Source organism: Orbicella franksi, chromosome 5, assembly GCF_964199315.1.
Source record: "Orbicella franksi chromosome 5, jaOrbFran1.1, whole genome shotgun sequence".
Lineage (NCBI taxonomy): Eukaryota > Metazoa > Cnidaria > Anthozoa > Scleractinia > Merulinidae > Orbicella > Orbicella franksi.
The window spans coordinates 16,503,707-16,525,697 of NC_138149.1; the positions used below are offsets into that span (position 1 = coordinate 16,503,707).

A 21,991-nucleotide genomic window follows, 5' to 3' on the forward strand; every position below is an offset into this window, starting at 1 on the left:
TTTTTTTTTAATGTAAAAATACCTGACTAATTATCTCTTCCACTACACCATTCCACTGTAAAGTATTTCTGTCTCTCACTCCAAATTTTCCATCAGGAACAAGATATATCCTGTAATTGAACTTCAATTTCTTCTTCATCTCCTCCAAAATATCGATGCTAAGGCCTTCAAATTCCTCAGTTGTATTCGGGGATGAGTTACCGTCGTTTTTCAACATAACGAATGGTGGAGCCTGTGAGGAGATAGGGAACGTTCAATAAATTGCATCGCTCTGTACATGTGTCTACAAAGTAGATTCCACTCGTGTACCTGGAAATCGCCGAGGAAAGGAAACAAGAAAATTTAAAAAAAAAACAGCCTTTCCACACACTTCACACGTACGCAGACCCTCGATACTTCTGGTATTTGCAAAAGGAAAGGCATGGCCTGACCACGGATTAGCAGACGTGAGAAGTGGGACATATTCAGTACAAAAAAGACAAATTACAGACAATTTACTCAACGATGCTTGTGTTAGTAGTATAAAGCAATAGCTGAATCACTTCCCTCCAGTCCACCTTTAGATCTGCTACCAGGAACTTGCAGCTCAGGATGGCTGATTATGTACCATGTGACCGGCTCGTACAGTAAGGGCACATTATTTTGCAGTACGAGATAATCTACCTCAGAAATTGTCTAGATAAAGCAATTGAGTTGTCTTCATACTTCTTACCAAAATCGTGGCTATGTTAAGAGTTTTGCCTTTGAGGATATTTGGGATGTCAAGTGGTGTTCTTGTGCTGCCTGACGACCACACTGGTGTTTCGTTCTTAAACATATCTATCTTTTCATTCCACTCTCCAACCTGCAAACGCAGTAAAGCTCGATATACAAATATGAAAATACCACAAGGATGTCTATTTGCTTTGACTAATTAGAATGCACGTCTAAAAAAGGATTTTTAAATGCACATGTCCAAGTAATATACCTTGATAGCGGAAATAACACGAATCCACTCATTTCATTAAAAAAAAAATAGCTAATTCTGTTAGTAAGTAATTTAATTAATCGCTCTTAGCAATTGAAGGTATTGGTGTTTTAGAATTGTGGGCACAATGGACATTGTCACTAACAGGAAACATTTCAATTCACCATAAAATGTCTTTGTTGTTTTAAATAATGATGAAAACTCCAGCAAATCGCTAATTATCTCCTCAAATTCTGTAGTGAAAAGTCAGTTCGGAAAATTTAAAGTGATGCAAACAGCGACCATACACGAAAAAATAAAAACATCAGCAGACGCTTTTACTCCTTTGAGCTAACATACAAAATTTTTCAAAAGACTGTGCTTACCTTGTATTCTCCACTGCGTCTCAGATTCACGACATCAAATTGAGCTGAATAATCTGGATCGTTGGCGTGAATTCTACCCATAACACCGTCAACTCTGACCTAAAGAAACCACAAAATTAAGTTAAATGAGGTCAGCAATGAAAGTAAAATAAGTTAGCCTATACAAGAAGCAAACTTCTCGTTGGTTTGCGTACGTTTTCTCTCAAGTTCGTTAATAATTCATCAAGTTTAAACAAAGAAAATCACAACTGTAAATAAGGTCTTAATTAGCATAGATCTTAATTAGGTCTTAATTAGCCTTGATTTTGACGATTTTACCTCTCCGGTTACTCCTTAGTTTTTGATTCGATTGAGAAGATATATCAAAAACTTGAGACAGTGTTTCATCGGTTATCCAAACACCTCGAATTTCGTCAAAAATACTCCGTTGCGCGTCGTATTTTCAACTCTCCTCTCGGTGTTTGGATATCACGATGAAACACTGTCTCTCGTGTTCGATATATTACGTATAATTCTCCTTTGAAAAATTTGGGCAAATTAAATATTCTTCGAGCTGGCCAGATGTTCCTTTCTCACAACTTGCCTTCTTATTCTTAATTACGCTCGAGCAAGAAACAAAAAGAAAAAATAAATCGAAAATAGAACCAGGGAGACCTGGGGAGCAGCACTCGTTTTAAATCATTACTGTCTTCTTAAATTATTATTGTCTTCCCTTCGTTTAATTTTCCTCTGTGAAGCTTTTAGTTTTATCTTTCTACAGCAGTCCTAAGAGTTTTGATCAAGCTAATTCAGGCGAAAAAGCTCGCAAGTACGAGCAGAGACAGGAGGCAAAGATTCCTAGAAAGGACCACCACAGGAAACCTACAACCCTGGTCAAAATTGTTGTCGGCAGTGGAGAGAGAATGTTTTCCAGTCACGCATAACATGATCCCTCCCCTACACCCCCTCCCCCTTTCAATTTTGATCTCTGTCAGCTGAACTGGTGGCATTTCAATCGCGCTGATCTACGGCAACATTGTGCAGGGAGACGGAGGCGGGCTCAAAACTTAACTTGAAAGAAAATGTTTATATTTTGTAACATGTAGTGATAAAAATATCGGCGTTTTTAAGCCACACCTTCTTTTGACCGGGATTGTAGTGTGATCATATTTCTGTTGCTTGTCCTTATACTAATGAGGAGTTCGCTTGTAAAAGCCAGGTCACAGTTCCTAGGTCACAAGGAATAATTTAACCCGGTGACTGAGAAACGTTTTTAAAAAATGCAATAGTGAACCAACAGAGATTTTGGGAAAATCAATCACTTTTAATATCGAGCAAAGTCAATTTTGTGTTAAGTAACTTGAATGTTTGGAGCAAAACTAAGCATCTAGCCTAATCAAGGAGAGTAACTAGCAATTTTTACGACTTCATGTCTTAAAACAATTTGGCATTAAAAAGTTGTTAAAGACAAGCTAATCTATCCATAGAGAACATTCTTTAGCTGCGATCAAACAAAAACATAACGCCAATACCAGGCTGATGTAAGATCAGTATATAGAAAAGCTTGAAAAGGGGAAGAAATTTTTAACACCTAACCCCGTTACCTCGTTCAAGTGTTTAGCCAGTTCTTTTCCACTGGTATTTTCCTGCTGTGTCTCAGAACTGCTACAAAAACCCCGATAATGGCGACTGCTGGATAAAACCGTTCCGTTTTTCGTGGCCATCTTGATTCCTTCAGCAGCCAATAATACTGAGTCATATACTCGACCTGCCGATACCTGGCCATGGAAAGCGATAAAACAATACGTATAATAAAGCCTGTCCGATGATCGCCTTAAGGCGTGAAACAGAGTTACAACCAACTTGTGTTTCATCTTTGATTTCCCCATAAAAGAATACGTACCAATATAACCAATCACCCATCACTAGTTCATTATTTCCTACATTCAAAACAAAATTTTCGCTGATGCAAGTTTAATCTGGAATTATACAATATTTCCCCTAACTCTGTTCCAGAGGCATAGCAAGTATTTAGTATTCGATGCAACCTTTCATTCACCGTAACTATATAAGAACCATTTTCTTTGTTGCATTATCTTAATTTGTTGAATGTTTATTTGTCACACAAATAAGGCTCTTTAACAGTACAAAGTGCTGATTAACATTGCCGCAAAATTGTAATTTTGTGTAATCCCAATTGTACGTTCTGTACTTGTCTTCATTCAAAGCATGTTTTGTTAGGCTAATTTTTCTGGTCGGGGAGCGTCATTCCGGGAGGATATTTACGCTTAAACTTATGCTGGGATAGAATGTTGCTTCCCAAAAAAATTTACAGGTTACACGTTGATAATGATGTAAAACATACAGTAAGTTCTATAATCGTTAAGCGACATCGCAAATATCCATGGTTACTGCTAAGAAACAAAATCCAAACTAATCTCTACACTAGGGAGCTTTATCATCGGCAGGAGTTATGTCCTTCTTTAACAGTTAAATACATCGTAATACAGCAAACTGTAACCATGCGAGCCTTTGTTCAGGGGTTAGGCTTAGGGTTAGGGTTAGGGTTAGGGTTATTATGGAGAACGTTTGCCTCTAAGATATGGGGTTCTTGCTACTTTCTTGAAAGGAAATTTTCTGTATGATGTAGTCAATTACATTTTGGCATCACGTTTGTGCACCCTTACAAGACATCAAAGACGTTTTATTTTGATCCAAAGCAGAGAGTTTTGCTACTTTTACAATAGGCCAAACTTAACCATCATTGGCGGTTTATCGTAACGTGTCTAATAATAAGTGAAATTTACCGATATTTCTTTTCCCGGCATGCGCTGTTCCCAAGCCTTTTTGAAAGCTTGATAGCGAGCTCCCTTACCAACGGATGGCTTGATACCGAGCAGTCCCCGCATGTAGGTCGGGACATCACCGGAGGCATCGTCGAGGAGGTCTCCCTATAAGAAACAGACAAATATAAAACAGGCCAATCAGGATGTAACAGGAAGACAATGTTAAAGGGTAAAAATTACGGAAATTAATTAAGACAATTACAATGGTAATACATAAAGGATTATAATTTTAGGTTTAGGATCTTAGACATTTTATTGGAATTTATTGTACCTGATGAATTTTTTTTTTTACCGTGTATAAATAATGATTAAAGATTAAAGATAAATGAAAAGAAAGTTCTAAATTAAGGTGTTTGTCTTGTGCGTTAAGTGCTGGTTAAGTACTGGTATCTCCCAAAGTATGTGTACCGTCCGTACTACGCCAAAGGAATTTGAAAACAATGTTTTCACTGGGAAAACGCATCAAATGTTTTCCGTTCGCACTATGCCGGAGAAATTTGAAAACGTAAGAATCACAGGTCATTTTGCATTTGTGTTTGAGGAAAACTCAGACAGGAGAATATCATGATTATCGTGACGTCATCGTTTTCGAAAAGCTTCGTTTTCAAACTGTTTTCCGTCCACACTAATACGCAAAGCCGGAGTTTTAAAATTCCTCGGGTTTGAAGAGCGTTTTCGAAAGGCTTTCGTGGACGGTAGGCCTAACTGAAGAAAGAAAGCTCCGTTTTCATATTCCTCCCGCGTGTTGTGGACGAGGTCTGAGAGCAACTCACGAGGAGGCCTAGTCGATAACGGAAAATTTGTCATGGTAACACGCAGTGCGACATTCTTTTGGGTTCTCAAAGTGCCTCAAAATGCGCGGCCTGTCGGTTTCAAAGTGTTCCCGTACACATGTGTACACCTGCATTGTCTTGTCTTAATTGTTCACCACTAAATTTTCTTCCGCGCGCCAGTTCAAAAATCATGTTGAATTATTTACAACTTTTTTGGATGAAAGGCGTGAAAGTCAAATGATAAAATTTGAAAAATATAAAACAGAAAAAAACCCATTAAATACAGATCAGTCAAATATTTATTCATTCGTACAGTCTGTTTACAGAAAAATTTTCACGGACGAGTACTATCCATCCGGGTATTCTCCAAACGGGTACTATGGACTGATAGCGTCTCTCCGCCGATGAACGCTATCGCGTCACGTGATCAATTTAAACCAATAAGAACCGGAGGAAATCCAGTGGTGAGCTATAAGAGGTGATATTTTGTGAGGCCGAAGCCCGAATCAACTATAACCTCATTGGAAACGATAATAGAACTGTAACTAATTTTCTCACAGACCATATTACTATTCTCGGTATTGGACTGGAACTAACTTGGAATTGAGGATCATGGGCCGGAACATCATTTGCATTTGAAAACACTCCCCGCATTAGCCTCAGTTGCAAGCTAGTTCCAGTCTAATACCGAGTACGAATACTCACGGAAAAGTACTTAGCCTCGAAAACACACTGGTAGTATAAAGAGGATATCATTCCTTACTCTTCCTCTCAATCTTAGGACATTGACACGCTCTGCAAGTTAAACCTCCCTCCTCCGCTTTCTCCGCAATCCTACTAAACCCCGTGTTTTACCTTCTTGTTTCCTAAGTCCGAAAATATCCATGTCCAGTTGCTGATGTCGAAATCCTTCACACTATCTGCATATTGCATCAGCTTGCTGACGGTCCACGTTGGACAGAACGCGACCAACAGTCGGGTGGCTTGAGTTTTCTTCAACTTTCTTAGCACCAGTTCCGCTGATATGAATTGTCCCACTCGGCCCTGTGGCGGCGGTGGGATAAGAGAGGCGATAACTACATTCCACTCATTCTTGCTTGCAATGAAACGAAACTCGGATTGTCCTTTGGACGCTGTGGTTAACAATCACGTTTCAGTGTAGTATCTTTACGTTACGGTTACGTAATAACTAGGATGAAACTGGCCTTAACAGAAATATTGAGATTAACATTACAGTTGCGGAAACGAGTCTGGAATGGGAGTGAAGCCCAATTACGCATAGTCTGTTGGAAACATACCGAAAAATATGATATTAAAGGGACACTGTCGCGATATATTTGCTTTAAACTGTTGTAAATTCGCGAAATGGTCCCTAAATATCTGTAATAAGAACCTCATTAGCTTTAACTAAATGATTAAAAGCAATTTCTTGAGGAAAGTCCACACTGCAGCAACATTTTTGCAAAATTTCAACGATTTTCGAGCCATACTTCAACCTTTGAAAAATTGACATCCTGAGGATTTTTCAAAAATCCATATCGCAATCTGTTTGCATCCTCACCATCGCTAGTCATCCTCAGTTCTTAATGGGTTTTTTTGATGAGTAATGCTCTACATAATGAAACCATTATTGTTCAGCTTCCAACGATCGATATATGTTTTTGAGATTTCCAAACTCATGCTAAAAATGGTGACAGTGTCCCTTTAAATGATCAAACATTCATTAATATATCTCGAGTAAGAAGGAACTCTCAGGTATACATTACAGGCGAACGTTCTTCATACCTTTACTCAAAACGTAGAAAAATAGGTAATAATGGCGGATAATTTGTTTGCCTTTGATTTTCAATAAAGCATGACCCCTAGATAAATACGATCGAGGCGATAATACTGGTAAACCAACCAAATAAGCCCTTTATTGAACTGTTTATTGAATTTTAGTTAGGCTCATGAGAAACACGCCTACTCATTTTTATTGATGTAACTCAGTTGTATACTTGTGAATAATCAAAGGCTCCCTGAGCCAGCTTATGGATGAATAGTTGACTTTTGCCTGTGGCAAAACGAGTCTTTGTGCAAAACTATTCGTATGAAAATACATGTCACCTGTACGTTCATTCTCTTGAAAATCAAGTCATTTTCATGTAAAATGTTTTGCACGAGCATTCGTTCTGAAAAAGAGGCAAGCAGCAACTCCGAAGTGAAATTAAAGTCTGCATATGAGCCAAGTCACCCATCAGGTCAGCACTTATCCCAGTTTCTGTAGCATGACGCGACTAGGAGTATTTCTATTACCCCCGGATGGGATGCTAGTCCATCGCAGGGTTACCCTGCAATATTAAATTTGCCAGTGCTTATTTATACACCTGAGTGGAAAGAGGCACAGTGAGAGTTAAGTGTCTTGCTCAGGAACACAATAAAATGTTCCCAGCCAGGGCTTGAACCCAGACTGCTCGAAATTGAAAAGAAATACAAAAATCAAATAACAGGTTGTTAACACAGACAGCTTAAAAATTTTAAAATGGATAATAATTATTTTTGATTGGAACTGGAACATTGTTATCATACTAAGTAGTGTCAAAGAATAACAACAGTCTGTTTCAATATGAAATCATTAAATGAGAGTTCACCATATTTACCAGTCAGTCCAAAATTGACAATATATAATTATGTATATGAGTCAGCAGTGCATTTTGGGTCAAGGTAAATTGGTTATGGTCCTTGATCAGTTAACATTATGAAACAGCTGTATAACAATGATTACTATTATGTAAAAATTACAATACATGATTTTGAAATTTATTTTGGACATCAACTTGAGAATGCCAAGACTGCCAAGAGTATTTTGCCCAATTTCACTTAAGTGCGACATGGATATTAGCAAAATCTTGTTTATTTTAAGCTAAGTCAAACATAAATAATTTGATTGTAGCTTGTGGGTAAACAGGAAATCTATAGAAAAAATAAGTATTTCCGTCAATATTATAAGAATGATTTCAGACAGTTTTGTTTCAATCATGAACCTGAAGTCAAGGGAATGTTTTTATTTACAAGGTTTCTTTCTATAGAACTATGTTCATGGAGAGGAGGAAGGGAGTAGCAAAGTTTTATACAAGGAGGCTCTGGCCCAGGGTCAAAGACCTATCCATTTAACAATGTTTTTAACAGGAAAGGCTTTCCTTTCATATACATGTAGCTTCTAGCCTGAAACCCCTTTCACAAACCTAATGTGGCCCACTAGATCTTATTTGTGGGATAAATAATCAATTAACGTTTGAAATCCCTGCCCTGTTAAGTCTTATAATACCTCCAGCCTGGAAAAAAGTGCACCTTGAGTCAACTGTACGAAGAAGTCCCGCAGCTTGGTGTAATACAATAATAAGGGTACTACATATTGTAGTGCATGCAAATAAAATAACAACAATTTTCTTTCTTGGAAACAAAAATCACGGTACTTTATTCCTATATATCTTGGTAATTGTTTGTGCTAGTGTCACTAGCAATGCAGTAATATTCAAAAGGATTGCAGATATGTCTCTGGTAATAGATTTTTGCAACGATTACGAAACATACTTATGTTGACACGTATCAAGCATTCTCTTCTCCATAATTCAAGTTTTGATGTCAATTTCTTTAAATTTCTCATTTCTAGGAGCAAAAAAAAAAAATCTACATCACCAGCCACCATGCGTCCGGCTTTCTGACACAATTGGACAGCATATCTTTCTCGCAAAAAAAATAGATCTACACAGTCTCTTTGTTCATCCATCACCAAAATATTGGAGTGTATATTTACTCAATCGTACATGTAGGTTGCCTTGCACATCATCCGTGAAGAAATTTTCACTCTGGTCGAGCTGCATGGAATACAAAATAAATGTAGTGTGAACAACAACAAAACTAAAAGATAAGGCAATATATTTCGATTTTTTTTTCTCCTAAGTATTTAAAAACAAGCTTACAAATTTCGAGCCTGCGATATTAACACAGGCAGAATTTCAATGTGTGTGTACAAATAAAACAATAAAGAAACAATGAAACCAAATCTAACAAGAATTTAAGCTTACCTTTGACTACACAACGAGAGAAAGCGAGCGGAAACCATCAAATACTCTTGCCAAGAAAAAAGCTAATCACGATCTCACTTTCTGGCTTTGTCTTCCCGGGTGTCTTGTATCAATTCTTTGACCTCGCCGATCGTGTTGTTGTGAACGATACATGACCACAGTCATAAATACCTCTAACAGCTTTCATCTAGGTGTGAGCAAAAGCCGATAGGCAAAAAACAACATATTTACGAAAGAAAATCACATGAAACCAAAATGGCCGCCTTCAATCTTCGAAGTGTTCGATAAACTCGTACCCAGGCTCTCAATTTATCGGGCAAAAATGTACGCGAACACTCTTGGACAAAAGAAATACTTAGCAGGGGAAGTAGGAGAAAATTGTTTAACCAGGTTTAATGAATAAATTAATTAAAATGGAGTGAGTGAGTGAGCGCCATCCGACTGCCTGCTAAGCTCATGGATGTTACATAACATCCATCAGCAAAAAAGGGCTAAATATAAAATTTTAAATCTGTTGTTGTCATAGAAGACTTTTAGTTCCAATTTAATAACAAACATTGAGGTTTATAATGCAAATCTTTCTTTAGGTGGTTACACCGGTGAAAGATTGGAGGAAAAAGAAATGCTGCGACCATCTCCAGGGCTATTTGTAGCTCTGGAAAACTCGCACAACATTTCGTGAAAAAAACACTCGGAATATTTAATCTGCGTGAAGTTATGATTAACACCTTTTTGAACTTAAGATACATCTTAACAACTGAGAAGACGAGAGAAGAACTTGAATTTGAGTTTTAAATCAGTTTAAAAAGTTTATTTCATACAAACAGTGTTCTGAGGTGACGAAAGAAAAAATACTACTAAAATACATAGGTAGTATATTTTTAAATCATAAGAAAATGTAAGAAAGCCTTAAAAAAGTGTACTTGCAGCAATACTGAGAAAATATTGGACAGGCAAAAATCATTCTAACGGTGAAATATCAGTCACTGGCCTTTTAGCTGCCCCTTCATTAAACGTAGATCACATACTTTACCTTGGTCATCTTGGTATCCGACCACTGCCATCGTTTCCCACTTGTAATTCTTTATTATTTCTGCTAATACCTTTGCCTTGAGCATCTCTGTAGGACTCATACGTACTAAATAGTTTGAGTCAGTATTACCTACGGGTATCCCTTCCAGACTGGTCAGCGGAGCTATCTGAGGGACACCCGCTCTGCTACAGAGAGGGTGGGTGACAACAACGGCAGACGTTTCCATTGGACCAATCAGTATCGAGATGTTACTGTTCAGTAAACTATTAACTGTGAATGAAAATAGAAATAACAGTTGTCGTAAATAACTTGGCCACAAGAAGTCTGCGAACGACATTAGAGACTTCGATAGCCAACAGCTAAAGGTAACGGCTCTTTGTTTCAAAGTATTTTGTGTGCGACCTCATAAACTACGAACATCAAAAAGACTTTTGTTCTTGGGCCATCGTAGTTTAAGGAGGAATAAAACTCAAATAGCGGTGATAAACATATTAAACTTACGCATTTTAATAACTTGACGTTTCGTATGCTACGCAACATACATTTTCAAAAGTGGAATAAAGACCGTTACAATTTTTGAAAACTATATATGAAATGTAAATAGGGAGTCTGGAAACGAGATTAAGAAACATCTGTTTCTTAACAGTAAAACAATAAAAGCCTAAGCTTATTAATAAAGTATCAGCTTCTCATTGTTGACGTTTACATTAAGAGTCGGCTTAAGTTCTTGGATGAGCAAAGTTTCTTTAATTTTACAAAGATAATCTGTTTTACCAGAAGCTAGAATATCAAAATGATCCCACTTGATGTAGTGACCTGTGGCTTTTATATGGTTGGCAATGGCTGATGTGGGGTCATTCTTAGTGAGAGCCCTGAAATGTTCCGTTTTCCTATCACGAAGCCGTCGTTTTGTTTTGCCCATGTAAAAGTCACTGCAGTCCCAGCAAGCAGCTTTATAAATGACCTTAGATCTCTGTGAACGATTTAGACGGTCCTTGTATTGAAAGAAAGATTTGATTCGGCGAGAGCTTCGAAAAATTATCTTAAGATTGACAAATGAACAGAAATTGTATACACATGATCTCAGACGCTTAGAGATTTGGTAACTTTGCACACCTAAGTAAGGTAAAAAGATGATAATATCTTTCCTCGGAACCGTAGGGACAGGGCTGCTTGGCTTGTTTCTGTTTCTGTTTAGGACGTCGTTAATGTTGTAAGTGATAATACCTTGTGGGTAGCCGTTTTGAAGCAGGAGTTAGCGAAAGTCATCAAGGGCAGATTTAAGCAGGAAAGCGGAGGAGCAAATTCGGTAACAGCGATAAGTAAGTGTACGAATGAGATTTATTTTGTACTTGCGTGGAGTGAAGGACTCCCATTTAGTATAAAGGCCAGCAAACGTCTTTTTCCAGTAGATGGATGTGGCAAAAGTGTTGTTTGGGCAGCGTTTGATGAGGATGTCTAAAAAAGGAATTTCATTGTCTTGTTCAAAATCAGTAGTAAATTTGATACTCTCATGACGACTGTTTAAATATCGCAGGAACTCATTAGCAGTGTCTTTGCTGTCAAACATGGTGAAAGTGTCATCAACGTACCTATACCAGAGTGACGGACGAATTTGACCTTTCGTGACCCATCTTTCTTCAAAGTGACACATGAAAATGTTCGCCAAAACTGGGCCTAACGGTGAACCCATGGCTACTCCATCTATTTGGTCGTAGTATTGGTCATCGAAGAGAAAATGGCTTTTCTTAGTGGCAAATTCTAATAATTTATGCAGAGCATCACAAGGTAATGTCGGAGGATCGGGTAGAGAATACAGTTTTTCAAGACAAATCTGTATTGTTTCATCGAATGGCACATTTGTAAATAGTGAGCAATAGTGAACAAGACAATGAAATTCCATTTCTAGACATCCTCATCAAACGCTGCCCAAACAACACTTTTGCCACATCCATCTACCGGAAAAAGACGTTTGCTGGGCTTTGTACTAAATGGGAGTCCTTCACTCCACGCAAGTACAAAATAAATCTCATTCGTACACTTACTTATCGCTGTTACCGAATTTGCTCCTCCGCTTTCCTGCTTAAATCTGCCCTTGATGACCTTCGCTAACTCCTGCTTCAAAATGGCTACCCACAAGGTATTATCACTTACAACATTAACGACGTCCTAAACAGAAACAGAAACAAGCCAAGCAGCCCTGTCCCTACGGTTCCGAGGAAAGATATTATCATCTTTTTACCTTACTTAGGTGTACAAAGTGACCAAATCTCTAAGCGTCTGAGATCACGTGTATACAATTTCTGTTCATTTGTCAATCTTAAGATAATTTTTCGAAGCTCTCGCCGAATCAAATCTTTCTTTCAATACAAGGACCGTCTAAATCGTTCACAGAAATCTAAGGTCATTTATAAAGCTGCTTGCTGGGACTGCAGTGACTTTTACATGGGCAAAACAAAACGACGGCTTCATGATAGGAAAACGGAACATTTCAGGGCTCTCACTAAGAATGACTGTTACCGCCGAAGAACAGTATTTTATTTTTGTTTTATTTTGATCGTGACGTTTCGTGTCAATCACATGAAGTAGCTTGCAAAACTTTGTAACCACCCGGACGGACTCACGTGGAACTGATTTTGTAAAACTTGGACGTGTCTTTGGTTATTAAAAAAGTGTTAAAATCAAATTTGTTGTCGTTATGCGAGTTCATTGGGGACTAAAGAAGTAGCGGCAACATTTTCTGGTCCTTCGAGCCGGATTAGAACGAGCGAATCGAAGAATTTGGAATTTGGTGTGGCGAAGATTTTGGAATTTGGTATGGAATCGACCGAAGCGACTGATGGCGGTCGCCATCTTGGCCATTTGGATTCAGCTCGTACTGTGAGTACTAACATTGTTACTTTAAAAAACAAACGGGCAGCCGTCAAAAGAAGGATCACGAACACGTTGAAGAAATTAGAGTCCACCATCGAACAGTATGGTCGAAAAGCGATTATACGTGGATATGTCAACAACTTGCAGGAATATCTTAACGAAGCGAAAGGCCTCAATGATGAACTCGTCTCAGTGATCCCAGAGAACGAGCACGAAGCCGCAATAGATTGGTATGAAGAACAACTCGATAGAGTCGAAGACGCTAAACTTCAGGCCAACGCACATCTTGACGAGCGGGCAGAGGAAAGTTCTAGCGGATTAAGCTCGGTGAAATCATGGAAAACTTCTTCGACAAGAAATGTCTCCCAAGCGGCCGAAATTCGCGCCAAAATTACTTCAGCAGAAATTAAAGCAAAACAACTTGCCTTGGAGGAACAGCGAAGAAGAGAGGAGTTCGAAAAACAACTGGAGGTTAAAAGGAAACTTGAACTTGTCCAAGATGAAGCTCAAAGGCTAAAATTCATGGCTGAAGAAAGAAGAAAGACTCAGGAAGCCAAGGACGAGGCTGCACGCCTCGCAGCAGAAGCAGCAGTGTTACAAAAGGTACAAAATGAAGTTAATGATCCGGAAGCTTTGTCTAATCGATTGCTTGATTTTGAGGATGATTCATTGAAATTTGTTCCATCATCTAATCTTGATGAACCGTTAACAATAATTCCTCCACTACTCCCTGGTTTGTTGCAAGGAACTGGAGCAAATCATGGAACTGCATTGCCACCTGACAACCCTACAAAAGTTGTTACACCTTCACCTTTGTTACAACAGCCAAAGTCAGCTGTTTCATTTATTGCACCTCAGGGCACGAAAAAACCTAATGAAACATTGCCTTTGTATCACTCGTGGATTGGAGATTTACAAAGTGGAGTACAGCATCCAGCTTTAACTAGTACGGACAACCGAAAAACAACCATTTGTGGTCATTCTATTCGTGACTCTCTTCCAAAGTTACGCCTAAGTAAGTTTGATGGTGACCCTTTACACTGGTCTGATTGGTCCTCAATGTTTAAATCAATTGTTCATGATGCTAATCTGTCCCTTAATGGCAAAATGCAACATCTTCAGAACTCTGTTATTGGTAAAGCTAAGTCTGCAATTGAAGGATATGGATACAGTGGAGATTCCTACTATGAAGCACTGAAAGAACTGGAATCCAGATTTGGCAAACCTTCCCTTGTTGTGAAAGTCACACTTGACAAACTGAAAAAAACAGCTCGATTACAAAATGACAAACCTCAAGAAGTGAGAAATCTGTCAGATGTTGTGTCAACTACTGTGTGGACATTTAAGAAGTTTGGATATGAAAGTGATCTGAAAGCAGAAGCAAATGTTTCCCTTGCCGTTGACAAACTGTCCCAGGAGCTCAAAATCAAATGGAAGGACAACACCAAAGCTACCAAACTGGAACGACCTAGTCTTCATGACTTCAGTGTGTGGTTAAAAGGTCAGGCGGATATTTATGATGATTGTTGTTACCCAAAAATGTCAAGTAAGTTTCCATTCCAACCTCATAAGAAACCTCGGTCTGGTGGATCAAATGGAATGACTGAAAAACAGAACACTTTCTCAAGTAACATTTCACCTCGCCCCAGGCCAACAAAGTCCTCTTGCATTATGGGTGATGGGAAGGAACACAAGTTATCTTCTTGTCCCAAGTTTAAGGCTCTAAGTGTGGAAGAACGCCTAAATGAAGTACAGAAACATAAGTTGTGCTTTTGTTGCCTCAGTCCTCCACATTGGCTTAGCAATTGTTCAAATCAAAAACAGTGTGGTGTAAATGGGTGTACGCGATCACACAATGCTCTGTTGCACAACTTGAGAAATGTTTCGGTGGAAAGCAGTGATGCAGTGTCTGCTATTAACCCAGTAGCACAAGCCGAAGTTGGTTCGTCTACTGAACATTCTAACACATCTCCAGAAGCAGTCACACCTCTGTTTTGTTACAAGTAGTACCAGTAACCCTCTATGGTCCAAAGGGATATTTCAACACATATGCTATGCTGGACACAGGAAGCACTTGCAGCTTGCTGTTAGTAGATGTTGCTGGAAGACTTGGTTTGGATGGTCCTTTGGAAAGTGTGGTCTTAAATGGAATTCAGAAAACATCTGAGCTTATGACAAAGCGTGTTAATGTACAAGTCAGCCGATTGAATGACTTTGGTACCCAATTTGATGTGAATGGAGTTCTTGTAGTTGATCACCTGAATGTGCCAGAGAAGAAAGTGAAACTTGATGAGCTACAAGAAAGATGGCCACACCTATCAGACTTGGAGCTCACTGAAGTCGCTGGGACTCAAGTCACTTTGCTCCTTGGTAGTGATGTCCCGGAACTTATTGTTCCCCTGGAAACTCGACATGGTCCAAAGGGTTCCCCTGTTGGTGTTCGCACTAGGATTGGATGGACTGTTACTGGTCGCTTACCTGGCCATATTCAAGAATGTGAATCTGTTTGTAAAGTTCATGTGGCGACTCCGGATGAGGAACTCAATGACACCGTAAAAACTTGGTGGCGAACAGAGAACTTTGGTTGTCGTTATGACAATGATACGCAGCGCTCAGTTGAAGATGAAAGAGTCATGAAATTCTTGAATGAAAGTACACGTAAGGTGGATGGTCGTTATGAGGTTCCTTTGATTTGGCGTGATGACAAAGTCAAACTTCCTGACAATTTTGCTGCAGCTGCTCAACGTCTGAATTTTCTGGAGAAGAAGCTTAATCGTAATCCCGAGTTGGCAGAAAGATACAGGAAAACTATTGACATGGATATGGAAAAGGGATACATCAAAAAGCTTACTAAGGAGGAAGCAACTGCACCAGCCATGCGCAAATGGTACCTTCCTCACCACCCTGTTCTGAACCCCAAGAAACCTGAGAAGGTTCGTCGAGTATGTGATCCCACTGCAAAGTTTCAAGGCTCATCATTAAACAGCCAACTTCTTAGTGGCCCAGATTTGCTGAACAACCTTGTTGGAATTTTCATGAGGTTTCGAGAAGAAAAGGTTGCGCTTTCAGGAGACATTGAAGCGATGTTTAACCAAGTTGCTGTCCCAGAAGAAGATCAAGCTTCCCTTCGATTTCTGTGGCGTCAATCTCCTGAATCATTGACAGAAGTCTACCAGTATGTGCGTCACATATTTGGAGCCAAATGTGCGTCAACCTGTGCTAACTATGCTCTGTTGAGAAGTGCAGAAGATAATGAGAAGCAGTTTCCGAATGCTGCCTTTGCCGTAAAGCGAAACTTTTACATGGATGACCTTTTCAAGTCTGTTAAATCAAGTGATCAAGCTCTGGAACTGCAACAAGAACTTGTTGAAATGCTAAACAAAGCAGCTTTTCACTTGACCAAGTGGATCTCTAATGAGACAGAAGTGATCGAGCGAATACCAGAATCGGAAAGAGCGCCCTCTATCAAGGTTGTGGAGGAAAGCATCGTAATGCCTATGGAACGTGCTCTTGGTGTCGTTTGGGATACCAGCTCAGATTGTTTTGTCTATGAAGTGGTGAAGAGAGACATTGCGGACACGCGTCGGAAGATTCTGAGCTTGATAGCATCCCTCTTTGATCCGATTGGATTTCTAGCTCCATTTCTGGTCAGAGCAAAAATCTTCCTCCAGCATGTGTGGCAGTTAGGTATTGGATGGGATGATGCACTGCCACCAGAGTTTCTAAAGGAGTGGTCCAAATGGCAGGAAGAGCTGGATGGAATTGCACAGTTTCACATTCCCCGTTTCTATCGTCACATACCAGACAACCGGTCTGTTATTGACCTTCACATCTTTGGAGATGCCAGTGAACAAGCATTTTGCGCAGTGGCTTATTTCAGATTCTGCTATGTCAGTGGAGCAGTGCGATGTGCATTTGTTACAGCGAAGACTCGGGTAGCCCCGAAGAAACCCTTGAGCATCCCAAGGCTTGAACTGCAGGCTGCTGTTTTGGGTGCAAGATTGGCTGCTGTAGTGATTAAGGAACATGATTACATCATTGATTCCACCTATTATTGGACAGACAGCAGTACTGTGTTTCAGTGGATTCGTGGAGTGTCTAAGCGCCACTCCGCCTTTATTGCTAATAGAATTGGAGAGATCCTGGACAGCACCGAACCCAACCAATGGAACCACTGTCCTGGACAGATAAATCCTGCAGATGATGGCAGCAGGGGACTTCCAGTGAGCTCTATTACTTCTGGGAGTCGTTGGGTAAATGGCTCTGCCTTCTTACACTTACCTGAAGAGAGATGGCCAAAGGGAAATGCAAAGCTTGAAATTCCCAAGCCGTCCGATGATGACCCACAAGCCCAAGAAATGGCCATTACTTGGACTGGTGTGGTGAAAGGTTCAAAGAACGATTTCTTATCTCCAGCGAAATACTCATCTCTAACAAAGCTTCTCAGAGTAACTGCTTACCTGAAACGGTTTATATATAACTGTAAGCACCCCAAATCTGAACGTCACATTGGTTCTTTGTTGGTTGAAGAGATGGAGCAAGCTCGAAAGTTTTGGATCTGCGTTGCCCAAGCAGAATCCTTTCCTCAAGAAGTTGCAGTTCTCAAGTCGAAACAGCATGTTTCAAGCAAGAGCAAATTGGTATCTCTCTCACCATTCCTTGATGGGCATGAAATCATTCGTGCAGGTGGTCAAATTGAGAGAGCCGATATTCCATTTTACAGTCGTCACCCTGTGGTACTAGCACCAGATCATGAGTTGACCCGTCTCATCATCATGAACTGTCACGAGAAATTGAAACATGAAGGAGTGGACCAAGTACGAAATGAGTTGAGACAACAGTATTGGATCTTACGCTGTCGTGCTACAGTGCGAAAGATCCTTCATCAGTGTTCTTACTGCAGAAGGCGAAAAGCGAAACCAGAAGCACCCTTGATGGCAAGTCTACCATATGATCGCTTAAGTGTTGCACCACCATTCTCGAAAGTTGGCGTGGATTTCTTTGGTCCTCTTAAAGTGAAGCATCTTAGAAAAGAGGAGAAGAGATATGGTTGTCTCTTTACTTGCTTGGTGACTAGAGCAGTTCATTTGGAGGTTGCATTTGACTTGTCAACCGATTCCTTCATCATGTGCCTTAGGCGGTTTATGGCTCGAAGAGGTAAACCAACTGTGATTTACTCCGACAATGGAACAAACTTTGTAGGAGCAGACCGTGAGTTACGTGAATGCATCGATGGCTGGAATCAGCATAAGATCGGCAGTGAGTTGAGCCAAGAGGGAATTCAGTGGGTATTTAACCCGCCTGCCGCACCTCATATGGGAGGTGTATGGGAGCGCCTCGTACGATCATGCAAGAAAGCCCTTAATGTTGTTCTACAGAAACAAGTTCTTACTGATGAGGTGTTGCTTACCGCCTTTGCTGAAGTGGAATGGGTTGTGAACAGTCGTCCGCTTACTGAAGTCAGCTCGGATGTGGATGACCTTGAAGCTCTGACACCGAATCATTTCCTCATTGGAAGAGGATCTCTCAACTTACCGCCCGGTATCGTTGACGACAAGGAGTTGTCAAGTCGCAAACGTTGGCGACAAGCACAAGTGGTGGCAAATCATATTTGGAGTCGTTGGTTAAGAGAGTACCTACCTGGGTTGATTACTCAAAAGAAATGGACTCAACCTACTGTAAATGTCAAGGTCGGAGATTTGGTGTTAGTGGTTGATCGGGCAGTTTCAAGAGGTTTCTGGCCCCTTGGCAGGATCGTAAAAGTCTTTCCTGGACTTGACAGTATTGTAAGATCAGCAGACGTGAAAACGAAGTTTGGAGTAATGAGACGCCCTGTGACAAAACTTGCCGTCCTTGAAGAGTGTTCGACCAACTAAATCGGGCGAACACGGGGGGAGGATGTTACCGCCGAAGAACAGTATTTTATTTTTGTTTTATTTTGATCGTGACGTTTCGTGTCAATCACATGAAGTAGCTTGCAAAACTTTGTAACCACCCGGACGGACTCACGTGGAACTGATTTTGTAAAACTTGGACGTGTCTTTGGTTATTAAAAAAGTGTTAAAATCAAATTTGTTGTCGTTATGCGAGTTCATTGGGGACTAAAGAAGTAGCGGCAACAATGACCCCACATCAGCCATTGCCAACCATATAAAAGCCACAGGTCACAACATCAAGTGGGATCATTTTGATATTTTAGCTTCTGGTAAAACAGATTATCATTGTAAAATTAAAGAAACTTTGCTCATCCAAGAACTTAAGCCGACTCTTAATGTAAACGTCAACAGTGAGAAACTGATACTTTATTAATAAGCTTAGGCTTTTATTGTTTTACTGTTAAAAAACAGATGTTTCTTAATCTCGTTTCCAGACTCTCTATTTACATTTCATATATAGTTTTCAAAAATTGTAACGGTCTTTATTCCACTTTTGAAAATGTATGTTGCGTAGCATACGAAACATCAAGTTATTAAAATGCGTAAGTTTAATATGTTTATCACCGCTATTTGTGTTTTATTCCTCCTTAAACTACGAACATCAAGAAAAACGTCTGCTAATATAATCGTATGGATGCGAGTGCAATTAAGGAGTCACACTACAAGTGATATTTGAAAATTCTCTCAAAACTGCACGAGCCTTTAGGTGAGTGCAATTTGAAATATCATGAGTAGTGTAAATCCTCAATTGCTAGAGCTTTCATACGATTACTCATTTATTATGTGACTGAGAAAATTACGAATACGGGCGCGTTAATTTGCACTGCAGTGCAAATTAAAAATGAACGATAAATTGGCCTGCACTCAACCAATCACAATGAAGTAATTTTGTCAGTCACAGAAGAAAGCGACACACAACCACGCCAGCTAAACATAAAACGCACACAATACCAACAATTCTTAAGCTTTTAATTAGATGAGGAAGCAAGTATGATTCCATCACGCTTCGCTGTTCTACATCACCATTTAATCAGAGTGCAAAAAGGACCTGAGTTAAATTTTTGTGATAAATTCTAAATAGACGATTTCTCACCTTGTTCTATATTATCAAAGTCATCAGTCGAATTTGCAAACCTTATCAAACCTCGTAGTTTGATCTCCGGATAGTTAACTGTGTCGTTATTAACGTGATCAAGAGCAATTCTAAATGCTTCTTCTTCCATGGTTCTGTTCATTCCAAGTTCTGTAGAAAACACCGCCCCTGAAATACCACAGTGACGGGCATATTAATGCATGGAATGACATGATTGACCTTATTACTGATTATTTTAGCAAAAGTAGATTTCCTGCTGTCTTAAGAGGTGATACTGAATTTAGTCTAACAAATCAGTTTGGGGAGTTATTTTAGAAACCTTACGAAAAACATAAACATGATTGTGGCGGCAAGCCGACAAATACAATGGAGAAAATGGTAAAGAAACTCAAAAAGATGAGTGTTCAGTGAGGCTAAAAATATGACTTAAGGTGGCTGATTCTTATTATAGAAACCTATGCCAAAGCGCGGTAGTATTGATTCCGACAAAGTATAGGTGATGGAAAGAGCTGGAAATTACTGTCAACCCCAATAAAGTGTATATGACAGATATTTTCTTATTTGCTTGATGGAATCTACATGACATCATGATATGGAAATCGAAAAAAATTGGATATCATTGTTCCTTTCACCGCGTCTTAGCTATCTGGAAACGTGAAATTTCACTTCCGGTTGGCTCACAGGGTGTGATGCCAAAAATACATATCTTTCGTAAATATTTACAATTTTGAGCCAAAATTGGAATTACGCATGATTGCCTAATTCCTAGTATATTTCACTTACTTTTTTTTTCGTTTCTATTTGTTTGGTTCTAAAAACTATATCACGTTCTCATATATATACCGTCAAGCAAATAAAAAATATGTGTATTATACACTTTAAAGGCACTGCTTCACTCTAATTAATAATTAATTTTTATCATTCTGTGCGATAAAGTTTTTGAACAAAAACTACTTTAGAGGACAGCTATTAAATTAGGAGGAAAATATCGAAGGCGTAACTTAATAATTGATAGAACAGTGATTCAAAATAGGTTTTATCAGATATCAACATTTATCAGATATCAACATTCAAAAGAAAATAAAAATTAAAAACTGATATAGTAGAAAAATATCAGTGTCATCATGTCGTCGTGCCTTAATTAGCCTCTAAAATTCACAATTTCCTTTTCAAGGATAGTTATTCTGTTGTCTCTCCAATTTACAACCGCTTGTTAGTATTTCAATTATTCATAAACTTCTGGAGTTAGAAGACGACACAAATCAGGAGCAAGTACTGGCTTTTAGCACCTGTTAATATACGAAACGTTTTTGGCAAAGATGTTTGACAGTTGTGCTTGCGTAGCCAATAAGATTGCGATTTTGGTTCATTGCTATGTTACTATCTTCATTCGTGTTAAATCATTGTGTCTTATTAATGTCACTAAACTGTCTTGACCATCCATCAGCTAAACAACTTAGGTTGATTCATTGACAGATAGAAAGTAGCTGCAGGCGTTAGTGGTTGGTTCAACCGCAAGACCATTTATTAAACACTCACGCCTGCTGTGTACATCCTCCATAAATCAAGTCATATGGAGAAAAATACTTAAATTGTTGTCCAGTTCCACTCTGCAGAGTACAAACAATGCACAAAACAAGTGCAAATATCTCACGCTATTGGTACCCTGAAAGGACGGTTCAACTGTTTTTTCTATAGATCTCTTAATCAATGCCCCTTTTCACCACGCGAGAGCGACAAAACACAAAATTTCGAGAAAGAACAAAGCTGGAAAAAAAGTCGCTCATTGAATGTTTAAGTATATAGCTTCACTGCACATTTTTACTTGATTGTGTTTTGACTCTGAGGCTCGTAGATATACACAGCAATACCACATTCTGGAATTTCTAATATTTCTCTCAACTGTTAAAAGGCACGTCCTGCTTCTAGCTGCCGGAACACGTTCGTTCGATACTGTCCTCCTTCTTTCTAGATACAGCACAGAATGTTAATTCGAGTTTTAAAGTCGCAATTCAGTTTTCGTATGTTTCTTGAATATAGAAAGGGCCATTATGAAAA

The 21,991-nt window shown here is 39.2% G+C and overlaps 2 protein-coding genes across 6 annotated transcripts in view; one reads left to right on the forward strand and one right to left on the reverse strand.

Moving 5' to 3' along the window:
• Positions 1-21,991, reverse strand: part of LOC145486405 (glutamate receptor 1-like) — a 40,753-nt gene that overhangs the window by 10,351 nt on the left and 8,411 nt on the right. For 3 of the 5 annotated variants that reach the window (XM_081465057.1, XM_081465056.1, XM_081465058.1), the window contains exons 3-10: positions 19,934-20,101; positions 10,031-10,300; positions 5,786-6,063; positions 4,119-4,262; positions 2,916-3,089; positions 1,333-1,431; positions 713-844; positions 23-232 (exon numbers count right to left, since the gene is read on the reverse strand). In XM_081465057.1, the coding sequence (XP_081321183.1) occupies positions 23-232; positions 713-844; positions 1,333-1,431; positions 2,916-3,089; positions 4,119-4,262; positions 5,786-6,063; positions 10,031-10,300; positions 19,934-20,101 (1,475 nt within the window). Of the gene's footprint in view, positions 1-22; positions 233-712; positions 845-1,332; positions 1,432-2,915; positions 3,090-4,118; positions 4,263-5,785; positions 6,064-10,030; positions 12,534-19,035; positions 19,230-19,933; positions 20,102-21,991 lie in introns of those variants that run through there. The other 2 variants (XM_081465060.1, XM_081465059.1) reach the window with 2 other exon arrangements.
• On the forward strand, positions 12,848-18,869 carry LOC145486826 (uncharacterized). Its single transcript, XM_081465546.1, has 2 exons — positions 12,848-14,670; positions 14,880-18,869. Exons 1-2 carry the CDS (start codon positions 12,848-12,850, stop codon positions 18,778-18,780), a joined length of 5,724 nt encoding a protein of 1,907 aa, XP_081321672.1. The 3' UTR covers positions 18,781-18,869.